The 24,872-nt window shown below is 39.3% G+C and overlaps 1 protein-coding gene across 1 annotated transcript in view; it reads left to right on the plus strand.

Annotated features, from left to right (window-relative positions):
* Positions 1-18: 18 nt before the first annotated feature.
* The window catches only part of LOC6619013 (heparan-sulfate 6-O-sulfotransferase 2), a 78,787-nt gene continuing 53,933 nt past the window's right edge, over positions 19-24,872 (plus strand). Inside the window, exons 1-2 of the mRNA XM_032720637.1 lie at positions 19-373; positions 1,873-2,297. Of these exons, the coding sequence (XP_032576528.1) occupies positions 2,112-2,297 (186 nt within the window). The 5' untranslated portion in view covers positions 19-373; positions 1,873-2,111. The remainder of the gene's footprint in view (positions 374-1,872; positions 2,298-24,872) is intronic.

Below are 24,872 nucleotides of genomic sequence, written 5' to 3' on the forward strand. Positions count from 1 at the left end.
CCAACTTGCGCAGTTCGTTTTGTTCAGTTCATTCGCCGATTTTGAAGAATACGGACGCTGACCCTGGTGCCGCGTCGTTTTGCCAAAATAATTCGTAAAAAACATACGCAAAACGCTTAAAAAGTGTAAATTAACCAAACATTAGCTGTTGAGCAGTGCAAGTGCAAGGAAAACGATCATTGGAATAACTGAAAACACACGAAAGTGCGAATTGCGGGCTTCTTTGTGGCTGTCACAGAATGTGTGGCACAAAGCGTAAAGCGCGCTAATTGAGCGTGCGAGCGCCTAAAACGCAGAGAAATGTAAATAAATAAACGTGTGACGCCGCGACAATTGTGAAAAGTGCACAAACACGCCGTTTGGCAAGTGAAAAGTGAGTGAAATCTGCTTAAATTTGATTGAATTGACCATTTCGCATTTGGCAAGAGGAACAGCTGTTGTTTGGCATCTCGCTCTGTCTGGTTGTCCTCTCTCTCATTTTGCCCTCTCTCTGTTTTTGTTGCTTCCCTTTGCTTCTGTTTTTTTTTTTACTGCAATGTTGCTAAATCGTTTGATTCTATTATTATAATTATACTCCTTGCCTTGACGTCACTGACTCGATTAACCTGATCATTTGGATAGGCAATTAGCATGGTTTAAGTATAGTTTAGAGTACAGAGAAGTGAATTAAACGGCCATGTGTGCACAGCATGCCTGCATTTTTGTTATGTTGCCTGGCAACATGTTTCGCCACATCTGCCTTTTTTATCTTGTCTCTCTTTTTTAGTCCAATTTGCCAATAAGCATCTTTTCCATTTGTTTACAACAATTGTGATCGCTACAGAAGCACCGATCGTAAAGTAAAAAGCGCCTACATAAATATAAAGCACCAGTTATGCTTGGGCGTCACTCCAACTGCCGATCGCCGGTCATTTTAGTTGGGTGTTTGTGCATTTAAATACCCTACCTGAAAGCAATTTACTCGCATGTACCCAATAACATTCAAACCCTGATATGTTACGCATTTTCCAATCTGATTTATCACATATAAACAAGAACATCGAAACCAGATAAGGCGACTTATGATAACAAACTAATTGATATCTGGGAAAGCCATACAACAAAGGCTGTTCATTCATTATATTTACCATAATATAGATAACTATTTTTATAACTGAACTACAATATGTTCTTATGAATTAAAAGTCTCTAGATAATTTAAATATATAATATGTTATTGTTGGAGTAATTGTATGTACTATCATGTAGGGATGTATGTTTTTTACTTTATATGATAAACGTATTTATTATAGTTTTTATTGATAAAGGGTATTCTGAATGCATTGCTTTCGACTCGTCTATTCACTTGTGTGTGCATATATCCCACTATTGCATCATTATTGGTTGATTTATGTATTTTACGCTATACACTTGCAGATCGCATTTGCTCGTGGAAATTTCATTTAAGATTTCCCACACAAATAAAGATAAATTTGTTATTGCACAAACGGAAATTTCACGCCCGTCTTGAATATTTACTAATAGATGTGCAATTAAAATAGCGTCAGATTAAACGATAAATCAACTTGCCGCCTGGTTATCAGTTTTTGACCCTAACAAAAAAATAAAAAGTCCAATTAACTATGTATGTATGTACGTTTTAATTGTGAACTTTTTATCAGTTTGGCATAGATTTAATTTAATTAGAACTATTTTTGATTTTCCCCCGAAGAGCTTTTAACTACTAAGTAAGTGGCTAGATAAGGGCTAGACAATTTGACAGACCGCCTTATCGGCATGGTCAAGTGGTAACTAATCGAAAACGGTGTTGCTTTGTAGTGCTCCCAAAACTAATAGGTTTCTAACCGTTTTTCACTCTTACCCTATTTGCAGGCACTGAAAGCCGATAGACAAGGAAAACCCATTTCCGCGCCAAGTGCAATGGGCGAAGGTGTTCCCATTTTCAGAGTTCTTATCGGGCAGCGACTGAAGTATGATTGAGTTGGCCTCGCCTCCGATTCGCGTCTGGTTCTCGCTGCGCTAGGCCGATACGGATACCCGCTTGGACTCCACTCGGGTGGACCCTTGTTGGACATTTAGTGCGATTTTCGAGGGAGGCCAGGGAATGGAACATGCCCGGGGATATGCATAAGAACGTATCTGTTCAAGTCGATAGTGATTTTGCCTTATTGCTGCCCAGTGGTGTTTATGAAATCAAGAAAATGGAACCGCGCTCCAAAATCCGAACAATCATTGTGTTTTGCCTCTTCCTGGCCATCGCCGGCATCATCGGATTCGGATACTTTTGTCAAGATCAGGTAAGTGCCATTTCCCCTCATTAATTCCCATTGCGTATAATTTATAATATTCTGTTTCTTGGCGCCAATGCAAATTAGCACACCCATTGGCGAAATGCTGAATTTAATCATTTATATTTGCCGTATGTGTTTTTTTATTGGAATTACCATTCATACATTTTTGGATCGCACGAAACTTGTTTTGTTACGGCGCATCAATAAATTTATTAGCTCGGCGTTTGCTGTATATTCGTATAAAAATATTTTTGTGAGCTTTAATTAGACAAAACAAAATGTTTTGTTTACAGCCTTTCGGTTGGCGCCTTCAAAACTCGGAAATTGTTTACGCAAACGCATAGGTGCCAATGAAATTCGTCCAAAAATGGAAAATATGTAACAATATGAGGTTTTGCTTCTCTGCTATTATTCATAAATCTTTGACACGCGCGCCCCGTATTGAAATTAGTCTAATCTGTAGCATAAAGTTTACAAACAACTATATATTTCTGGTTGGTATATTTGGGTCACTACTCATAATATCGCCCATAAATCTTCGGCTGATTGAAATTTGTCTAATCTGTTGGACTAATAAGGCTTTCCCCCGCGCATCTAATGAATGATTTAATGGCCGAGGTGTAAAGTGCATTTGTGGGCCATAAAACCCAAGTCGAGGCAAAACAGCACATAAAATTCTACCCTGGGGACACTTAAACCCGCACCAGACGCTATTCCTTCAATTTTTGCCGCATCGCGATGTTCATGTACGTACTTTGGATATATTTAACTATTAATCCAGCTCGTGGCAGTCACGTCTAAAATAAGCCACGATGAAAATATTTGAAGAAGGCCATAAATTGCCAATTGCAGGCGAAACAAAAATTCAATATATGTACGTACATATGTTTTGATGAGTTCTATAATATATGTGGCTGTTGAAAAATGTTTCAATTTGGTTCTGGCGGTCTTTAATTAAACGAGAAACAAATTCGTTGATGCTCCAAGAACCGAAAAAGAAGCCAAGTGGGCGTGACTTTTAGCAAGAGTTCAATGTCAAATGGCTGTGTTTATGATACAGATATATGTATTAAAATGTTTATTCTATATATATTTTCGTGCTTTTCACTTTTTGCTTTCCGCGAGTCTGTCTGCAGTGAGCATTAAACTATTTTCCAAAGTGAAATAGCTAGCCAAAATGACATTAATTGAGCGCAGTTGCCTCGCCCTCTGGTTTTCCCTGTTTTCCCTGTTTTCCGCACGCGATCTGGACAGACATAGTGACGAGCAGGGCGTGGTCACGCCCCCTGCCGATGCGTGCGTTGGAAAATTCGCCGTCTTTAAAAATAGCTTAATTAGTTGTACGCGCCATAAACGAAAAACATTCTTAAATGTATGTGTAGTGTTGTGAAAGGCAAAACATGAAAATTGGGCTCATGAGGTTGCGTGTCCAATAGAAAACAGACAGATTATTCTATTACTTCGGATGCGAGGGCGGCCCATTTCGGTGATTCTTTCAGATTTGTATCCTTAATGGGCCAAGTTGAATATAAATTACTCGGTCGCAATGGGAGTACTTTGTTCCCGGGAATACTTGAACTCTTGCTACTTGGCCTGATAAATTACAAGCTATTTTTAATTGTCCCTCTTTGCTGAACTTGAGTAGCAGTTACAGTCCTCTTTCAGATCATTAAGCCAGTAATGTTGCATTACTTGGGAGGAAAAAATGATTTAATAATATGACATGCAGATAAAAATATAAATTGATGCTGTTTGATAAACTGAATCGCATTTAATTTGGTATTAAAATGAAAACACAATTGATTGTATTGGTGGTTTTGTTCTCAAACAGCTCGGTGTATAGTTGCATATTCCTTCATTAAATCTAAAAAAATTTATTGTTTTTATGTTCTTAAAACAAAGTAAAAAGGTTTTAATTTAATGGCAAAAAATGTAATTTAAGTACTTATTGAAACTGCTAAAAGAAACAAATATTGACTGGTTAAAAGCTATTTAAATTGTGACATTGCCTTGTTTCTGACACATTTTTAAATTCCAGCTTAAATTTATTTGCCAGTAAAAGCGTAAACTTTATTTGACAGTCATCTTCGCAGTGTTTGTACCATTTCTAAAGTAGCCACAAATGTGTAAACACTATCTGCCAGTTGAACATAAACAAAATCGTTGACTCTTACTCGGAATATTTAATGCTCTGCCTTGTTGAAATGCTGTATTTTTTTCTAATTTGGTTTTATTTATTTCAATTTATGCAAATTTTAAATCACTGAATATTTATTCAGTCTTGATAAAAAGCCATTAATTAAATCCCGCGTTCAAGTTGTTTGAGTATGTTTGAGTTTTAAATAAATTGCGGCTGGAGAATTCCGTGATTGCTGTGACGTCCGATCTGCAATTGCTTACGCACATTTGAAATAAGGTCCAAAGTTCAATTACAGGTGGTATGTTTTTGTTTATGCACTCCACTTGGACTCTTTGGTTTATCTGATTGAATAAACAAAAGGCAATGTTTATTATTTCGGTACGCTTGCATATTCAGTTTTCATAATTGCTGCAGTGGTTGCTTGGATTTTGGTCCAATTCACAAAGCGCAGCTAATGAAATGAAAACTATTTATGACTTTTTCTGTTTTGTTTGGCCGAAATGTTTTCCGAAATATATACCCGCACCTCAACCACAATGAAAATGTTTTGTTTTAGGTTTTTACGGCGCCTTTTCCGCATATATGTGTATACGTTTTGTCCCCCTTTTTTTCTGGGCTTGGTTTATTTACCATATTACAGGGGAATGAACAGCATATGAAATTCCTGTATTTATATCACTGTTTTTATGTCTCTATTAAAACTGCACAACACTTGTCGTTACCAGCTAGATCGTGCCAAACTTTGGCTTCGGCTTTCGGGCCATAAAAAGTTTACTCCGTGAATACATTTTGGTTTTTGCTTACGCGTTTTATTAGCAAAGATTTGTTTGTCCGCTCTCCCTTTATTTTAATGTCTTCGTTTTATGGCAGTGTTAATCAATTTAATTGAGTGTGGGATTTCTACATTTTTATTGAGAATTTTTTGGTAGTCCACTTTATCAGATTTGTCACAAGATTATAAATCGCCGAGGGGCTTTAAATCTTTCTGGTGAAATGGAGGCCCTGCTGTGCTTTAAATGTCTCAATTACCTTTTAGTTTTTTGTGATCTCTGTGATCTCTGTGATCGTGTGCTAATGATTTAGTAGGTGATTTAATACCCCAGTCTAAGCAATTTATTGTTTCAAACGGTGTGACTTGGTGTGTGGGTTCTTCTCTTCTTGTGACCTCAAGACATTCCCCTTAATTGTTTTGGCTGCACGATCAAGATAAGTTTCAGAGCAGCCTTAACTATTTGAGGAACTTTGGCACAATCAATTAGCATTAATATACCTGCCATGTGACGTCTTCATTACGCTTCCTCAAAGACCAGAAGCTACTGGAGAAAAGCAAAAAAAAATATCTAAAAGAGGCACAAAAACAGCCAAGACGAGGGCAAACAAAAACCGCACAGCACATAAAGTCCAGGCCAATTAAACTATCAGCCATCTGAAATATATGTGCGGCTGCTGTGGCAGGGGGCATAAAGAAATTCAAGCTCCGCACATGCCGCAAAAAATCAAGAGCCGCTCATAACTCAGACCGCACATGTCATAAAGCCGGTTGTCGATGGGCAAAATCAGGGAGGGGGAGGCGTTAGGAAGTCAGGCGGCACTTTAATGTGGCATCTCTCCCTCGGACTGGGCCAAATGAATTTCCAGAGCCCAGATTCCCTAAAAAAAAAAATCCAGAGACAAAAGATCAGCTGGGCATTATTCACGCCTGTTTGAAGCTAATTCGTGCGCAAAAGATCAAAAAAGTGGTCAGCCTGCAAATCAGATGATGCTCAGATATCGAAGGATGCAGTGGCTGGAGGAGCATCGGAACCTCTGGACAAATTAGCCAGCCTCAGAGGGCCGAAATAAAACCCGTTGACTGGTTTTAGCTTTTCTTTGTGATAAAAGTTTTTTGATAGCCCAGCTTGGCGCGCCGTTCTCCCTTTTTTTCTTCTCCTCTGTCAAAAAACAGGTTTGGTAGCTCGGCAGCTTTAAATTTGGTGTACGTGCTTTTGGGTAAGGTGCTTTTCAAAATGGTTTAGTTTTTGGGTACTTTTTGAGCACTTTTCATAATTTATGAAGCAGCCATGAGCCAAATATGAATATGTTTAAAGTTATATAGATATTAAAAAGGTAAAATTATTTAATATATTTTATAATCTGTATAAAGGGCATTTAGTAGCCACCATCCATTCACCATTTACTGAGTTTCTAAAGCGAGCTCCGATGTTTTGAAAGCACTGTAAACTGATAGCCGTTTATGATCTTAAATGGCAATGCAGGTAGATAAAAGAGCCTCTATGTGTGTTGTTTCTTTTACCCTAAAGGCAGTATATCCTAATTATTTCAAACGAACAATTGTACATTTAGCATTTTCTAGCATTCCAATCGTGGTGTCGGAAATCAGAAATAATTCGAAATATGCGATGCCTGAAACTGCAAATTCAATTGTTTGAATGGAATCACTAATTTTTAGCCCAATTCTGTTCGTCAGTGGTGGTAACAGATGTGCGCCGCGGGCATTTACAAATTTTCCATTCGTCTGTTTTTCCACTCTTGGCGTTTCGAAATCCATTTAGAATTATTCATTTATGTGCAAAATCATTGTGCCGCAGCAATTGGCAATTAGAAATTCAATTCAAACGTTATGTAAAATGCAATTAGCGTTTTGTAATACTAATAGCAATCATTTCGTCGTTGCAGCAGCACGTGCATTTAAGTCCTGGCTAATTGGATTATTTTGGGCTCAGCATTATGCACTGCAAACGATAGGGAGAATAGTGAGCCAAGTTGAATTATCATTCCCGTGCAGAAAATGGTGCACTGAAATGTATGTAAGTCGGAAGGGTCGTGTACATTCAGTTTCAGCTTCTGTGGCATAAAATATGCGGATAATGGCTTTTGTTATTTGAAAGTGTTTGAACTTTTCCTTAGATAAATTCCATTCTCGTTATGATACTAGTATTAAAAGCTGTTTCACCTGCTCTTTTAGTGCGAAAAACTCACTAATATTCATTTACTTAGAAGTAAACGGTATGCATAATTGAAAAATGTGCAGAAATTTCCTTCATCTATATTGGCCTTAATAAAGCATTAAAACTCACTTTTAACATTTTTATGCCCATTTGGCTTCTAACCAACAAATACACACATACATAGCTTCTGCTAGCAAAATAAAAAAGTGTGTGGCAGAAAAGAAAACGAGCAAATTTGTGTAATAAGCATCCAATTAAAACTTTTTCACACAATGCAACCCAAGCCAAGCAACTAAAAAGTCTACGGACTACGGACTAACAATGAATGCAGAGTGTCTAAAAGGGGGAAAGAGGGTCAACTTTCCTCTCGACTGTCGCCTATTTAACGAGCTGCAAAAATGTGAGTTGGCTGGAAAAGCCAGGCCAAACCGTTAGTATTTATTATACAAGGGGTGGAGGGGGGCTGGGTGGCTACGGTGCTGGTGGGTTCAAGATGGGTGAGCGGTGGGGCATAAAGGATTTCCGCTTGGTTGACTGAAATATGAGCAGATTTTCGACAATGCTATATTCTTCTAACTACATCTACACTCTCGTAGTTGCTGTGGAAAATAAGAATAGCCAACAATTCATTGTGCTGCGTAAAATGCCTTATATTCCACTCTACAACACTGAACGTCATCGCCGCCATAATGACAGTGATAATTACAATCATTCCAATTGTCTATCCTATCCTACACATGCATATCTGTATGTATATAGATGTATATCATATGTATATAGATCAAGTTGAGCGACAATGCGAGGGGCGTGTTTAGGTTTCGCAATTGCAAAATGTTTCGCTTTATGGGTTCTATCTGTGCTTCTGCCCTCGCTTTGCTTTTTTGTACAACTTCTTCGTTTCGTTCTTTATGTGGGGTGTTTGTGAGCTGTGATAAAAATAATCCATCGGCAGACGCTGCAAACAGAAGCCAAAGATGAGAAAAATCTGAAGTCTTTGCACACTCCAACTGTTATGACGGTTGCTTTCCCTCTAAACGATACTTGGTGAGGTATGATGGGTTCCATATCATTTCAAAAGCTTCAATTTTGGATGTGGAACATTGATAAAATAGGCTGAAATAAATATCATCAGACTGTGCAAATTCTTTTAACTAATAACTGTTTGTCATAAAACCTATATACTTCTGAAAAATGGAGTCCCACAGGGTATATACTTTTTTTTGGTAACAATACATCACTTGAACACTGTTTTGCACTTGGCTTAGACGCTGTGTTTCCCTCTCACACGACACCCCTCCAAAAACACCCACTTCACCACATCCCTGACAAATTTTTCAGTTTGCTCACGTATTAATTGCTCAAGTGGAAGCGACAAGAAAAGTGAAAAAAAATGGCAGCAGTAACGTAAGGAATTGCTATTGACCGAAACATGTTTTTGATGTTTCCCATCACTTGAACTCAAGAAATACTATATATATCCTTAATAGGGTTTTTTCGTGTTGATTTATGAAGGGTTTCTGTCGGTGATTAATTGGGTGTGGCTTTCGAGAGAGGGCATATCAAATTAGCTGAAATTAATGACAGTATTGAGTCTGAAGTGTTGGAGTAATTTAATTAGTTGTGGTGTGCGAGGGGAGGGGTCGTTAGATAAGAGGCTTAATTACTAGGTTTAATTGAAGGATAGTTTTGCTGTTTTCTCGATAATATTTACGCCTAGTCATCGAGTATTCAAATTTCAATTTCCTTACTTCAAATGGTTTCCTTTTCGAAGCAAAAGCAACTTATGCCGCTTTAATCTTTAGGATTCGTTTTCATTGGAATATCTTCTCCTCATCCGCTTTGGATTTTCTTTTTGCACAAATCTATTTTCAGTCTGATAAATCAGATTAGCTTCTTCTTGGACCTCCCATACAGAATTGAGTGGGCTTCCATCACCACCACCCATCTCAAGTCAGCATTTCTTTTAACCCCATGCCCTCCCCTAAACTCACATTCTCAGTGTGCGAGAGTTGTTTGTGATATCTTTGATGGTACAGTGGAGCTTGTGCGGCGCGGAATGCCAACTCGATGATAATCCGTTTTGCTTTGTTAACTTGATTTTAAATTCTGTAAACGAATTAACATTGCAAGTAAACGGCTTTAATTTCGTATCTTTTTTTTTGAAGAAGTCCAACCCAGGAAGGCTCCTCTGTATTTTTCTTTTACCGCATGGATACTTCTTGCAATTTCAATCAATGCAGACATCCGAGACAAGAACTGCATATCAAACACGCACAGACTTCTAGACGTTTAGGTGTATGTCTGCGGATTTGTATATTTAAATCGGAGGCACTCCGTGAATGCCGATTGCATACTACTGGCCACTGAAAGTGCCTCACGGAAGTCGTAAATCGTCTCGAGAAATCGAGCTGACCGAGGACGACTAACTTCGAGGGAGCGGTGCAAAATGTCAATAGTGCGATGCTAGGGGCTATTTATATGGAAATATCAAACGATTCCCCAGATAGATACCACGGCGCAAGTGTATTTATAGTCCCAAATCCATTAATGGATCCCGAGAATCTCCCGCTCGCGCATCTGACTACGACTATCTGTTATGGTTCAATCGCATTTGCCACTCAGCGTTTCATCTTGACCGACAGGCCATCAACAGCTGCCGCACGCCAGTGCTTCAAACAATTCATCATCGCAACTTCAGAAAGTGCAGCCAACTTTCAACGCCCCATAACGAATGGGCCAATGGACCACTTTAGACAGCTCCCATAGATGCCACACATTCACCGGACGACTTTCCAGAATTGTTACAAAAATGTGTTTGCCTATTTAGCATATAGCATGTAGCATAAGCCGCTCAAGTGGCCGACAGGCAGTACGAAAACACAGGGAATTCAGTTTGAACTCATCTTATCCACTAAGATTCAATTCCAAATGCAGCAAGTTGAATTTCGGCTTCCACTCCTTTGCCTGTTGAGTTTTTCTTTCTCCTTCTCCTTCAACGATGTGATGTTTGTGTTAAAGTAATACCCTAGCTGGTTTGTGATTATGTTGAACATATGTTGACAAAATCGGAGGCAGGGGCACCAAACCGACCCAAAACCGAACATGGACCGCACATGAGAACACAGAAAGGCAATTGAGACCAAACGGAAGCAGCTTCTGTCTTTTCGTTTCGTTTCGTTTCGCTTATTCTCTGTTCTCGTATTTTCCCAAGTGAAGAATACATTATAGTTATGCGTATATCTTTTTCTATGGCCATGCAGTTTTGGGGCAATGGGAACTGGGGTACTGTTGTTTACTCACATTCATTTATGGCTAAATGATTTCTTAGCCTTCTCGTTGAACTTTGTTTATAACGAATAAAGACAGTTTTTGTCATGGATTTTCGACTTTTAAAATCAGCTTATCAGTCTCAACTAACATTTCTCTCAATTATCTAAACTGATGCGTTCAGACGCAAAAACAAGCTGCTCTTAATCTGCCACAAACAATTCCGTGTATTGGTGCCAAAAACTTTGCCCATTCAGCAAGTCGATTCGCCTTTTTCGTTTTATTTAAACAGGCACATAAATTAGAAAAAATAGCTTTTTCAGCATGGGCAACAAAAGTTCTATGGCGACTTCTACTCATATTATGGCCTCATTGTATCTCATGCAAATTGTCACATGAATATGAATGCGATTCCGTTGTGTTTGTTGCTGCACTTTTAAAATGCGTACTGGGGTTACTGGAACTGGAAATAGAGATGGAAATGGAAATGAAAGTGGGATGGAATGGGTTGGCATGGGCTCCCAGGGGTCGGGGAAACCGAGGAGGCGGAGAGCTGGACAAATGGGCGGCCAACGAGGCGTTGCGGCCCCGCAGGAGACATGCAAAATATGTAAAACACATACAACACCAAGCGAAAGGAGAGTTTAAAAAAGATCTACAGATGCAGATATCCTATAGGAAGATCATCACACTTGGAATAATATTTATTGAAGGATTATGCTCACAGATATATATTTATGATATATTTCTAGATAAGAGATGTGGTTTGTATGCCTTGATACATGAGTGTATCGGTAGATTTATGAATATTGTAAATGTTTTTCCCCTGATAATACAAAATAAACAAATTGCAATGCCTTGGATAAAATGGAAAACTTATAGGGAATAGTCGAAGTAATTATTTTCTTATATGTCTAGGGAACTTCCAAGTCCGCCGTGCCTGTAAGTATCCCATAGATAGGGTATTTCAATGAGGGGCAGAAGAATTAAATCGCCTCTATGCGTCACGCGGCATTTGAGGCAGTTTAGTGGAACGAAGAGTGAAGCTGACTCCGTTGACTCCGACTACGACTGGCATTTGGCATTCGGTCGTTTGTCGTCACTTGAGAGCTAAACGAATGCGGGTTCAGAAAAAATAAAAAAAAATAGTACAAAAAAAATATATAAAAAGGCAACCAGAGGCAAAAAAGACGAATTAAAATTGGCATGGGCTGCCAATGAATTTAGCAATGTGGCAATGTCAATGCACTTTTGGTGGGCAACAAAAATAGACAACTCGAAGATGGTGTGGTGTTAACGGGTTTCAAGAGGATCTCCATTTAAGTGGCGCTTTTTGAATGGAATAACAGCCGGTTATCTATAGCAAAAGACATTAGAAATTCTCGAACCCACCGAAACTTCAATCGTTCTGACCCTTTTGGGGGAGAATTCATAACCAAGAAATTACGTATGCCAACGACATACAGATGTGTATGGTAAAATTAACAACTTTGATTCACAAAAAGAAAAGAAGACGCCACAGGTTAATATGCCTTGAAAATTTCGGTGGAATTGAAAACAGCATTTAGAGATTTCAGTCACGCCCCGATTTCCTGTCCTCAGAACAGGGACAACAAACAACCAGCCTAATATCTATTAACACGTTCTTTTCCGTTCCCCTTCGCTTGGCCTGGGTTTTTGGATAAGATCTGCCTGAGTCCTGTGGTACGTGGCCATTGTTTGCGGGACCCACACAAGACCCTTGCAAACACACACCCTTCCGGGGCTTAGGCATTGTTTCTATTGATTTTCCCGGACCTTCTTTGTGGCCATACCTTGTTGTGTGTGCGCTCGACAATTGTGTGTGCGGAGTACATCTACAGCTACATCTACGTCTACATCTACCTGAAAGTGCAGCCGAGAAGGACATCAGCTGCCACAATGACAACGGAAGGTGTCAAATCAGGAAGGAAATATCGATTTCTATTTATCCATCGCCCATCGTCGTTCAGGGCCAAAACGGGTGTGCACATATGGCTCAAAAGTATTAGAACGTTTCATGTTCGCAGGAGCAGAAATAGAAGGAAATCGTATATAAAATGGAAGTATCTAAAATCAAATCAATTAGCATCAGTTGAAGGGAGTTGTCTTGCATCTGGGTTCATGTATGGGAATACTGATTTGGTTGCATTGAAAATATGACTTAATATTGTCTGCAATGTTATTAATAACTTGCATTATATTGAACTCAATCTCCAATGAAGTGCAGCTAATTGCAGTGTTTATGAAACATCATTGAGTTCTATGCTTACACTAGTTGAGTAAACTTAGTTGAATCTGAATCTGATATATCGAACATATCTCCCAATCTCCATCCATTTGATTCAACAATGATTTCAATCAATCAGCCAGTATTGAGTGAACTACACTTAGTTTGACCACACATCCGTTAACTCTTGACTTTATTAATATTTATTCAATTTGTGTAGCTGTGGCAGCTCGACAAAGTCACTTAACCCGCAGATCGTTAGGACTGGTAAATTATATTATGCAAATGTCGATTATCTTAATACCGCTCTCGTCGTCCAGAGTCGTCCATCAATCATGTTTGGCTGTCTGCTAGGGGCAAATGCCACTTCAACATTACCCCATCTTGTTGTCAGCATCTAGTGGGATCCAAAATGGGGCTAGTTATAGGGGTTGCGGGTGGAAGATACATATCCGCGTATGTGTACGTCAGTCGCTCCAGTGAACTCCGGGGCGATGGGAAACATTGTTCGCAGGCCAGTCAACATTAACTACACTTAATTCAAATTGCCAGCAGACATGTCACATCACAAGTTCCCGCTTGCCGCTTCTCACTGGCCGTTAACATTGCATAAATTATGCCATAAAACTGCAAATTGTCGCCAACAATTGAAAAGTGCGATGTGCTGTGAGTTAAATTGCATGAAAACTGCAACAATTATCGCATGTGTTGCATGCCTCCTAGGAGGAGGCACTTTGTGCAACAATTAATGGCAACCAAGTGATTAGAGCTCCTCAACTCGACGCCACTCCACTCCACTGCACTCCACTCAACTGAACTCCACTGAGGGGAACTGACCTGGGGCACAGTGAAGAGTTTGCATTTCCGTGGGGCGCGTTTCTTTAATTGCCGATAAGCTTTTCAGTAATTGTTCTTTATGTTTGTTTGCATTCCCTTCCCGCCTTTTCCTTTCCGGGCTTTTCCAGCCCAGCTCCGCCTTCTCGCTTCTTAGTTCTTTATTATTTGCATGCCTGGGAAGTGTTGAAGTGCAGCTGCAGCTGCTCAAGCTGACTACTCCAAGTGCTCCGGCGGCGGAGGAGTAATTACCAAGTGCTGCAACCGTTCGACTCTCAACTCAATTGAGTGTTTTGCATAGTTTATAATGATTTTACACATTTTATTGGCGTCGTTTAATAGCTCGAGCTATTGAGACTTGATGCAGTGGAAAGTAGAAATCAGAGAAACATTTTTTAGTAATTTGAAAGAAAGAAAAACGGAAGTGAATATATTGCTATACATAGCCAAACATTCATCGGATTAATGAATCATTTGTCATGACGAACTCATGATATATAATTATCTTCCTTAAGACAGCTCTAATTTGGTATAACTTATTAAAGCTACCAAAATATTTAGAATTTAAGAAGTAACACTTAACATTTGCAAACATTTCGCACCTTCCTTAAACTTTCTATCAGTGGCACACGTGTCAGCCTTTCCGCAGCAATTCAATTAACCCGTACGACATCTAGTAATTTGCGTATACGACGCACCTTTTTCGTCAGCTGCGTTTTATTACCCAGCGAGGCTGTATGCTTGGCTCACCTTTGACCTTTCTGAAACATTTCGCACATAAAACTAATTTTCTACGACTGAATATTAAAAGCAATTTTCGGCCTAAGATAAGACGAGACGACTTTTGCGGGCGTGTAATCCCAAATGAGGCAAAACTCAATCTTGGCAGGACGCTTTATTATGTAACAGTGGATTGGTTCACCTTACCCTACTTACCCAACCTTATCAATATTCATAACTTCAGCCGCTTTCGGGGGTTGCATGTATTTTTGTATCTTTGAGATACAGCTCCGTTTGGAGCTGAAAACAGCGGTACTAAACGAGATTTATGCTTAAGTTTTTCTATCCCTCGGCGAATGGTAAAATTTAACACAAATTGACTGCGGCACATAAGCCTCGAACAATTTCGGTTGCCCCTCGCGCCGTTTAATTTAACGCTACGCCCAACTTCAATCTGTGCCACTCACTCACATCGCACAACCGAAATAAATGAAGAAAACATTGAATCAGCATAAAATCTACATTATGAAGAGCTTCAGTTCCACGCTTCGAGTACGAAAATTTTATTAAAATTACCCATCCCATCTGGAATCCTGTAAAACGGCATGCGGTAGCTCGATTTTGGTCCTAGAAAATGTTACCTGGGCCGGTGATAAAATTAATAGCCTACGCCTGGTTTACGACAGCCACACAGACGACGCCAGCGAACAAAAAAAAATAGCAATGGCCTCGAAAAATGTTCAAAAAGCTTTTTTGGTGGATAATTTTCAGACCTCGAGTCCTTGTCAGGCTGAAATAGTCCTCTTGCCGCCATTCCTTCGATGGCAATCGCTAGGATTCATTTCACTGCGAGGCAGACACGAAAATATTCTAAGTAATTTTGGCTAAAATATGTGTGTTCACGATGGCCATGACTTAGCCATTTGGCTAATTTAGTTGGCTGAAACAGAGGCAGCAACAAAAATCTTAACTGTCATTCATGAGAAATATTCTATTTAGCCGGAATGTTGCCAACAGATTGTACTGATGTGGAAAAATCTGGGATAATGCTAGACTGTGCTTTAGTTGGGATATTTGAATGTTTTCCAGGATTTTTATATTATGGAATATGATTATATTAAATAATATATTTAAATTGCTTACTTATAGCACGTTTTGTTTCAAAAGGTATCACAAAGCCTAAACTTTTCAAAACAGTTAAAGAACAGAGCAAACCTTAAAAAACGAGCAGGTGACAACGCAAAGAACCTCATCCATATTTAAACGGAATTTGGTAAAAATGAAATACAAGAATAATTCATAACACAAATATTTGCGTGAACACGAAAACCGTTTTCAATATTATCCCTTCTTTCGCCATGAATGCGGCAATAAAAAATGCATATTTTTTTTTGTTACAAGTCAGTGAATCCTTATTCGGCATTCAAACGGGAAAACTGGGGGAAAACAAATTGCAATTGCATCGCAGGAGGCTCCATCCGTTCGCTGAGTTATTGCGGCGAGAGTTTTCATTTTTAATAATTTCCATTAACTAAATACTCGTTGAGGCCTGCAATGTGTTGTTTCGGTTTCGGTTCTTCTTTTACCCTGACCTCCATCGAGATGGTAAATACCAAAAAAAAAAAAGGACTGGCAGCCAACAACAAAATAGCAGAAATAAAGGAGGAATTGCGTAAGGAAAATTCGTTTTTGCTAGGAAATGCGGGCTTCAACTGAGCTGAGGCGTCGATGTAGGTCAGCGTGTATGTGTGTCCATGTGTGCATGTTGTTTGTTCACACTCACAAAAAAACACACACACACACAGAGACTTGGTAGCAAAGTCAACATGCACTTGCACCGCACGATATTACACATACGCCGCATGGTACGAAAAAGCCTGTGGAAAATGAGAAAATGGGGCGACAGGCAGTCTTTGCCAAAGCCCATTACCCACAAAAGTGTGTTCGGGTTTTTAGCGCCTTCGCCTTGCCCCAACATTTGAGTGTTTGACTTGCCCCTCACTCACTGCACTCTTTGCACTTTTCTCCTATTTTTGGTTAATTTTTGTAGTCCGTATTTTGCCGCTTTTATTTTTTATTTAACTCTTTTTTTTTTTTGTTTTTTGAGGCCACGCCAGCAAAGGGGCAAGTGCAATTGTTATAATGGCCCAGAAATATTCATGGGTGTGTGTGAGCCGGTTATTTACCTACTTTACAATGCGCCACAGTTTCCGCATAGGACTTTAATATTCCCTGGCAAACTACGTCTGCTCCGCGACTTTTTGCTTCAATTAGCGGCAGCCATAATTGCGGCTTATTTACATTCTTTTCGGGTGCAAATTTTAGTTAGCGAGCTGGGTTAATTAGACGGCTCGTAAATTATGCAGTCGATAAATGTGCAAATTTGTTGGGGCACAAACTCGAGGGAAAATTGGTGAATAGTGTTCACTTATTACCAGATAATTGGCGACAAGAAATGCGAATTACATTAGCCCAAATAAAGACGAGGCCTACAAAAAATTTGAAACAAAACCGAATTGGTGGACAATAAACGTTGCTTCTATCTAGTTTAAATATTATAATTAAATTAGAAAGGTTTGTTTGTTCAAATAATTGCAAACCAAATAATGTGCATGCGCTTTTGCGAAAACATATTTACATTTTGCGATTGAATTAGCCAAAAATATCGCGGTGGTTTGCTAAAATAATTGATAACCAAATAATATATTTATTGTATGTCAAAGAGTCACAATCACAATATTGTATTTCCCACCTTCGGGCAAATTTCCCTTACAATACCAATAGGTACACACTCCAATTGCCATTGAAAATCAGAAACATCGCTTTTGTTTTCCATTCAATATTGTGCACATTGTGGCGCCAACTGCCTAAACAATAAAAAGGCGGAGGACAAAAAGGCAAACATCCGTACACAATTTATGCTGGCGCCAGATTTTGGTTTCCATTCATTAAAATCGAATAAAAGTTGGCTAGCAAAACTCAAGTAACGCAAAAATGTGTTAAGCATATGCAAACTGTTTGTGGCGATAAAAGCGTCACAGCGACTAGACAGCAAACTTAAAAAACCACAAAAAAAGGGAAGCAGTAATAAGATAACTAAACAAAACAGCAACTCAGAATAAAGCCGCAGTGTCATTAATTATATTTCATATTCGTTATGCTCTTGCGATTGCAAAAATGATAATAAATCGCTGCGATATGCATTGATAGAATCGAGAAATCCAAACATACATATGCGATGTGATATGATAAAGAGGCGTGGGGACGCGTTAAGCGGCTTGTTGAGTTGGTTTGGCTTCGATATACATACTCGTATATATCTTGATATCTCCCGACTTTGCCGGCTAATAAATCATTTCGTTTATGACCGCCGACGTTGTCGTTGAATTATTGGCGACAATGTGGCAGCTTTTTTCGAATGATGGCGCCGACACTCCCAGCTCACTCGATTCCTTACCAACTCCCATTCTCTGTGGCGATGACGAAGTCCAATTTGAGTCTTTTGTCCGTCTTCTGATATAGTACATCTACATATGGGATTGGGCTTAGGGTGTTGGCTGTTGGCTGGCGATGACTTGCCATTCAGGACTTCGAAAAGGACCCACTCAATTAGGGAGTGCTTGTATGGTTATAAAGATTTAAAGTTGCAGAGAAGTTGTCTAGTAGAGATTGTAAAGATAACTATCCCTATTAGTGTACCAATAAAATGGTAAATGCTACCATAAAAAGATATGCTGCAATGTATACATATAGATGGAAAAGCACTTGTTAAGGAACGGAACATAAGACAACTAAGAAGTTCCCAATAATTAACTAAAATATTTCCATTTTTCCATTTTATTTTCTAATTAAGGTAGTAAGCCTGAGAGGAAATACCTTTGAACTTATTTTATGCTTACCTGGCCGACAACCCTTACAAGCCATTTGACAAAGCTGTGACCCAAAAAACCCAAATGAAAAGCAAAAACTGTAGACCCAAAAAAAAAAACTTTTCTACCTTAAGCTCTTAAGTACTTGGAAAAGTTTGACAAATCCCCATTTTACCGGTAGAACGGGGTTAGGTTGGGGATCTCGTACTTAAGTAAACTGAATTGAAATAAAACTAATTGCTAATTGAGCGGCCGGGAGTGGGAGGGAATCAAAAACCCAAACCGAATTCGGTCTAATGGCCCTGAGTCGTCGGCTGTGATGACGTGTAAGGGGTCAGTTTGGCATGGACACACGTAATTACCATGTTCTCAAACTTTGTGCCGCCATCGTCGAGTCCTTCCGCTCCCGTGGCTTCCAGTTTGGTTATTGTTTCGACTTTGGACTGTCCTACTTTAACGTTTTAAATCCTTGTCTTCCTTTTCCCAGTTGCCTGCATTACGAGTATTGCTCGCTTTTGCTTGCAACTCGCTCTTTCTGGCCATGTTGTTCGTTTGGGGTTTTCTTGTAATTTAATTTTGCGGTCAACCGACATGACACAGGAAGCAAGGAAGGCATAAAGTAGCTGGCAGCTAGCACCGCAGGCCATTGCCACAGAGCATCCTTTCCCAGCTACTTTCCTCTAATTTCATGCCGTTCTTGCTTTGGCTACTGATTTTCCTACCCATGCACCACTGACAACTATTACCCATGGGTATCTTATAGTCGTGACACTGAACTATACTGAACTGTTATACTGTTTAAAGTATTGTAATGCTAAGCAAATATGCGTCTGGTGTTGTTTCACTGTACCTGTGCCAAACAAAAAGAAAACACATTGCGCACATTTTCCAAGTCTTGCCAAATTTTCCGACAAGTGCGTCGTCGTTGCCGTCGAAACGTTGACGTTTCCGCTGATGTTGGCACGTGTAGAGGGAACAGTTTGCTTTTGTTTCACGCTTTTCATCCTTAAGGGTTTTTGAGTTTCCGACGTGGGCCGCTTAGAAAGGTCTTTGTGTGTTTTGACACTCTTTTCGCATTAATGATGGGGCACGAGCAACATTGTTGTCTACTTTCGAGGTGAATTCGATTTTCTGAGCAGCTGTGGCTGTGCCAAATATTAAAAATATTGCTTGGTAGCTACTGGTATTTTGTTTATTATTGTCAAGATCATTTGAGAATTAAACAATAATAATATTTGATTATTATGGGCTATGTACAGTAGTTGCTATTGGTAAACTATGTGTCAATATGAATATCTGAATTAAATGTCCCGTATAAGAGCATCTTTTTAACATAAGTAACTGCGAATCAAAGGATTGTTGGTACTTAAAATATACTTTGTGGACTTAAATGACCGTCGCCTACTGTATCTTTTTTTGGACAAACGGGTACTAACGTTTTAGCGCCAGCTAAGAAAAGAGGCATGAAAAATAATAAGGGTCTTCTTCGGGTTCTTTTTTTCCAGTATTTGTTTGTACAACTTTTTCCATTCTCATTTTCTCTGTTTTCCTTTCTGCATCCTTTTTGGCCTTTTTTTGAGCGAGTGGGTGTAGGACTTAATAGGCTTTTCGCTTGGTTTCGGTTTACTCGCCTTTGGGATGCAGCAAGCAAAATGACCCGAGAGAAGTCCATATTCTTCTATACTTAAAAAACATAACCCGATTTAATGACTGAAAATATTATTTTCTAATTTATATGTTCTTCTTTGTTTGTCTTTTCAGGTGAGCTATGACTTCGCATCTAATAACCATTTTAAAAGGGTAAAAAATATGAATCGGTATATATAATTTCTAAAGCCTTCTACAGAGAAAGAAATTTGTTTAAATTGTGAATGATTGCATAAATGTTCAATTTAATCAAAAGGTATTTACAACATTTTAATAGAAAGTATAAAAAAGCTAAATCAAATAAAAAATTTAGAACGATATTGCGTGGATGTAATACATATTAATATGAATTTATTTTCGTGTAACACACCATTTGTGACATCTAATGCTCTTTTTTTTACCGGAAAGTTAACCCCATTGGCGAGCACCTTAATTAAATTAAATTACAATTTCCGTTAATGAGTTCCCGCTGCGCGCTGCCTAAGTAAACTTATTCCAATAATCGAGCGGAGACAAACCAAGTAATGTGCTTGAGTGCCATGACAATTAAGAAAATCATAGAATCAATTAGGCGAGCATTGCATTTCATCTTAATGTCCACCGACTTGACAAATAAAATGGCGAAGCCAAAGTCAAACAATTTGATATGAAGGCACGCACACTACGAGACGAACACCCCATGAAACGCACACACAGGACGCACACACACATTAGCGCGAAACACACACGTGGGAGAGCGGACAAACATCTGCCCAATTAGAGCATTAAACCTAATGCCAACACGATTGCAATTAATTACCGAAGAAATTAAATTCCATGTTCAACACGTAAATGTCGAATATAAAGCGCGCTTTTCCCCAGCCTTCTAATGCTTTTCCGTTCTCCTGGTCGCTCGATGAAATGGCCCAACATTATGTGCGGTTATGGCGTCGCCCTAATGCCACGCCCCCCGCCCAGTCACCTGCTCCCTTACCCCAACCCCGCCAGCCTTCAAACAATAACGTGTTGCCACGTTAATGATGGCACATGGCAGCGGCGGACTAGACCAATCCATGATTGCACTTAACTTGTCCCGAGTTTTATGTCTTTTCGCTTTTCTCGCGTTCTATCTGCGAAACGCGAGCCACCAGCTTGGTGGCTGGGGTCACCACTCTGTATGTGTGGTGGCCAAATGGAGGGGTATACTTCCCAATCGACATTATGACATGATCGTACATTTCTGTCCTCGCAGTTTTTATGTGACTCCGCATCGGCTATCACCGGACAGCGTTAAGTTTGCCATTTGGAGCGCAATCGAAGTACTATTAAGTGTTTCGAAAATAGTTTATAAATACGAATGTATGCTTGGAAGTGTAATTCAGAATCGCATTGCCAATGCCAATGGTCAATGAAATGGATATTGTCATTAAATTCTAATTTCGATCTGGAACTTCAGTTAAATTATTCATAAGCGCGAAAAGGGTTGGATGAGCAAAAGCAGCCGTCTCTAAAATGCTATTAAAATTCAATCTATGTGATATAAGCAATTTGCAGTAAGTTGATTGCCTTACCTCTTAGTTTGATTACTATAATTACCATTTATATGGCTTCTATGTTGGAGTTCAAAGCCTTAATGTGGTAATTATGTCAAGTCCGTGCTGCATATTAGCCAAATCACAGGAAGGCGTTTACGTGATGTGTATATTTTGGTTTCGACCACGCAAGGCAAATTCCCTGTTTGTTTTCTAAATGTGTAGGTATGCCCCAACTTATTGGCTTATTGGTCAAAAGCCAACTTGTCAACAAACTCGACGAGTTCATGTGGCACAGAATCCTTGTTTTTAGGGTTATCGAACTCTAGGGGGTCACCATTTGATGTTTTCGCTTGTGTCGCGTGCTAGGTGGAATTCTTAACACTATAGGCATGTTAAAAAGAAGGGGAAAATGTTGAAAATCATTGTTATTTCAAAATTAAATATATACAAAAGTAATGTAATACCAATATAATGTACTCTGCCATATTTCTCAGGAATTAAGGCAATTAATACCCTTCGCATTTCGGAAATTTGAAACCTTTATAAGCCCATTGTCTAACCTCAAGCCGCGTCCATTATCAATGATTACGTTGATTGGAAACAAATAAGTGTGGGATTATATGGGAAAATATGGGCTAGACGTTAAAGTTTGGGGGGCAGAAGGGTTCCCGATAAGGTTTGCTACCAGCTTGATATCTTTTGACAGGCTTTGCCGTTCATTTACAGTTCATTTACTAATGAGCCAATAAGGCCACGCGACCAAAAACCATGCAAGACTATTCCCCAACCCTGTTTATGTCCAAAAGAGGCGGTGGGTGGTCCGATATTTATGTTTTGGGTAAAGCTTACCCATTGTTCTTGCCCCTGAAGGCTGGGTGGCCATTGCCGTGAATGTCTGGTGGTTGTTTGCTGGCTTTTGTTTGTTTCAACTGCATTGTGGACATGGCTCGCATTTGGCTCTTGTTCTCGTTGCTCCAAAAGTTTTCCCTGCAAGCAAATCTGATGCGGTCGCATCTGCATTCATGTTGCAAAGATTACAAGTAGAATCAACTAAAGCTGATGTGGAAAGTTGTTCTGAATGTAGACAATTACGGATCTGAAGCGTATTCTATTCATCAAGTTCGAAATCAGATACAGGAATTTTTATCTGCAAGTGTCTGTATAAATTACTTAGCTTAAAATAAATTTGAAAGCATTTTAAGCGATTGCAATTACCAATAAACCAAATGATTGTAATGATAAAATGTTGTCAAGCCTTTTTGGAATTTTCAAAACAAGTCAAACAAGAAACTTTTATGTTAATTGTAATTACAATTTCAATCAAATTAATTGCTTCGTTTTCGTCAGTTGCTATGTAAAAGCAGAATTTTATGATTTGTTCAATTAAAACTTAACCATTAAACGAAAGTCTTGAATGGGAATTTTGGTTTGCATAAGACAAGGGCAAACAATGTTTAAAAGGACATCAAAGTCAGTCTGCTAGCGTATCAAATTAGGCCCTAAATTAGGAAATACAAGAGTAAAGTTATTCAACCGGCAGATTTTAAACCAATTAGGCGGGTTGAAAAGTTTCTTTTGCATTTTCGTTAAAGGGGATTTCGTTTACTTCCGACTTTTATCTATTATTTAAGCAAGTGTTAACGTTACACCAAGGCAGGTGTGCAGCTGACAGATGTAACAAGGCGCCTTAAAAAAAAAAGAAAAACATGGAAAACATCCAGCGAAAATGGTTCCTCAGCCCCCTTTTTTTTATGGTGGGCTTTCCGCCAAATCATTTGAAAGCGCTTTAAGCTAAAAACTCGCTTAGCAGGAAGAATTTATATTTTTCCCCTTGTCAACTTATGCGAACCAGAAGAAGATGAGAGCAAGTGAAGCGTTATGAGAGGGAACTACTACCTTTACTGCATTCTTTAAAGTTTTCCCAACTTTGAAAGTTTCCATGCAGACTTTATGATGCCTACTTTTCGGGGCAACGTTGCAAATTCTTACCAAAAAAAAAAAAAATGTCTGCAATCTTGCAAGCGGTTTAAGCTTAAGCGAGTTAAGAAGATACATTTTAATAAGGCTTAAATCTAGTGAGGAGTTATATAAAATGGTTGACCAAATGCAATTACAAGTACTTGCTTTGCTGCCAAACATAAACTAAGCCTTTTTGGATTTCTTTCAAATCAATTGTGAATAAATTACGGCTGACACCTTAAGGTACTTGTGGTCGCACGGTTCAACGTTTTCCATTTGATGCGATTGGGTAATTGCAAAGTGCACAGATGACAACTGACAGGGCATGTGCACAGTCGTACCAATTTGCAAACAGATGCTAAAAGCGCATAATCACATGTCAAACCGAGAGTCTAGAAGTCGTGCTCTTTCCCCCGTCTGCCGTCTCTGTCTAGCACTCCGGCACAAGTGTAATTAATTACTAATGCGACGTGTTTGCCATGCTTAACTGAGAATACTGGCACACACGCACACCAGCAGCTGCAGAGACGTATGCTCGCCTAAACTATTCGCACTTCAAACGAAATATCCCGTCGAGTACTCCGGACTGTCTCAAGTGTCCGTGCATGTTGGACCATCCATCCTTTGGACTCCATCCACCCCTCCGACACCCCATTCCGACCCCCTTCATGTGCATTTATATGATCGTACGTACATATACGCATTCTAAACGCCTCTGACCACGCCCAGTTGTGTCAGCTCGTCTCGCCTGCAAAGTGTTAAATAACAAGTTCAAGTCAAAGTTTCCCACCCACCTCCGCTCCACTTGCAGGAAAAAACAACTTTTCGCCTTCCAGCCTTATAAATGACTCTCGAGGCTTTTGAGTTATGAAATAAGCTCCATACCTACACACCCACCCACCCACTATTCACCCACTAGTTGGCCTCCTAGTTGTCTTGGCCCACAGCTGAGGCAAAATGATAAATTGTGGCTGGGTGCGCCCCGTGAGACATTCGAAATATGCTGGTAATTATTTTGTTGAATGTCGCTCAGGTTTTAGTGCGAGAATTTATTATCTTCATTCTCACGCCGGACGACGCCCACATAGACTTGGCCATAAAAAATTTGTTCGGGTTAGTTAGCATCCTCCAGGATCGCAATTTATAAATGATTTTAACAGAAGGTTATATACTGGTTAAATTACTCTTTACTTGCAGCGAAGATATTTCTTCCGAGCAGAACTAGGATGTATACTTCACCTGTAATAAATATATGTTTTATATATGTTTAACTACAACTTTTATTACTTAACGCCTAATTTGAAACTTTTTCAATAACATTAAAGGTGATCCTCTATTCACTTCGCGGGGCACAGAGTGAAAAGCAGATTAAGTTCTTGGGGCACCTGTCAAAACGCAATTACAATTAGAATTTAGTGGTTTTGGCAGCTTACTG

The sequence above is a fragment of the Drosophila sechellia genome, chromosome 3R (assembly GCF_004382195.2).
Source record: "Drosophila sechellia strain sech25 chromosome 3R, ASM438219v1, whole genome shotgun sequence".
Lineage (NCBI taxonomy): Eukaryota > Metazoa > Arthropoda > Insecta > Diptera > Drosophilidae > Drosophila > Drosophila sechellia.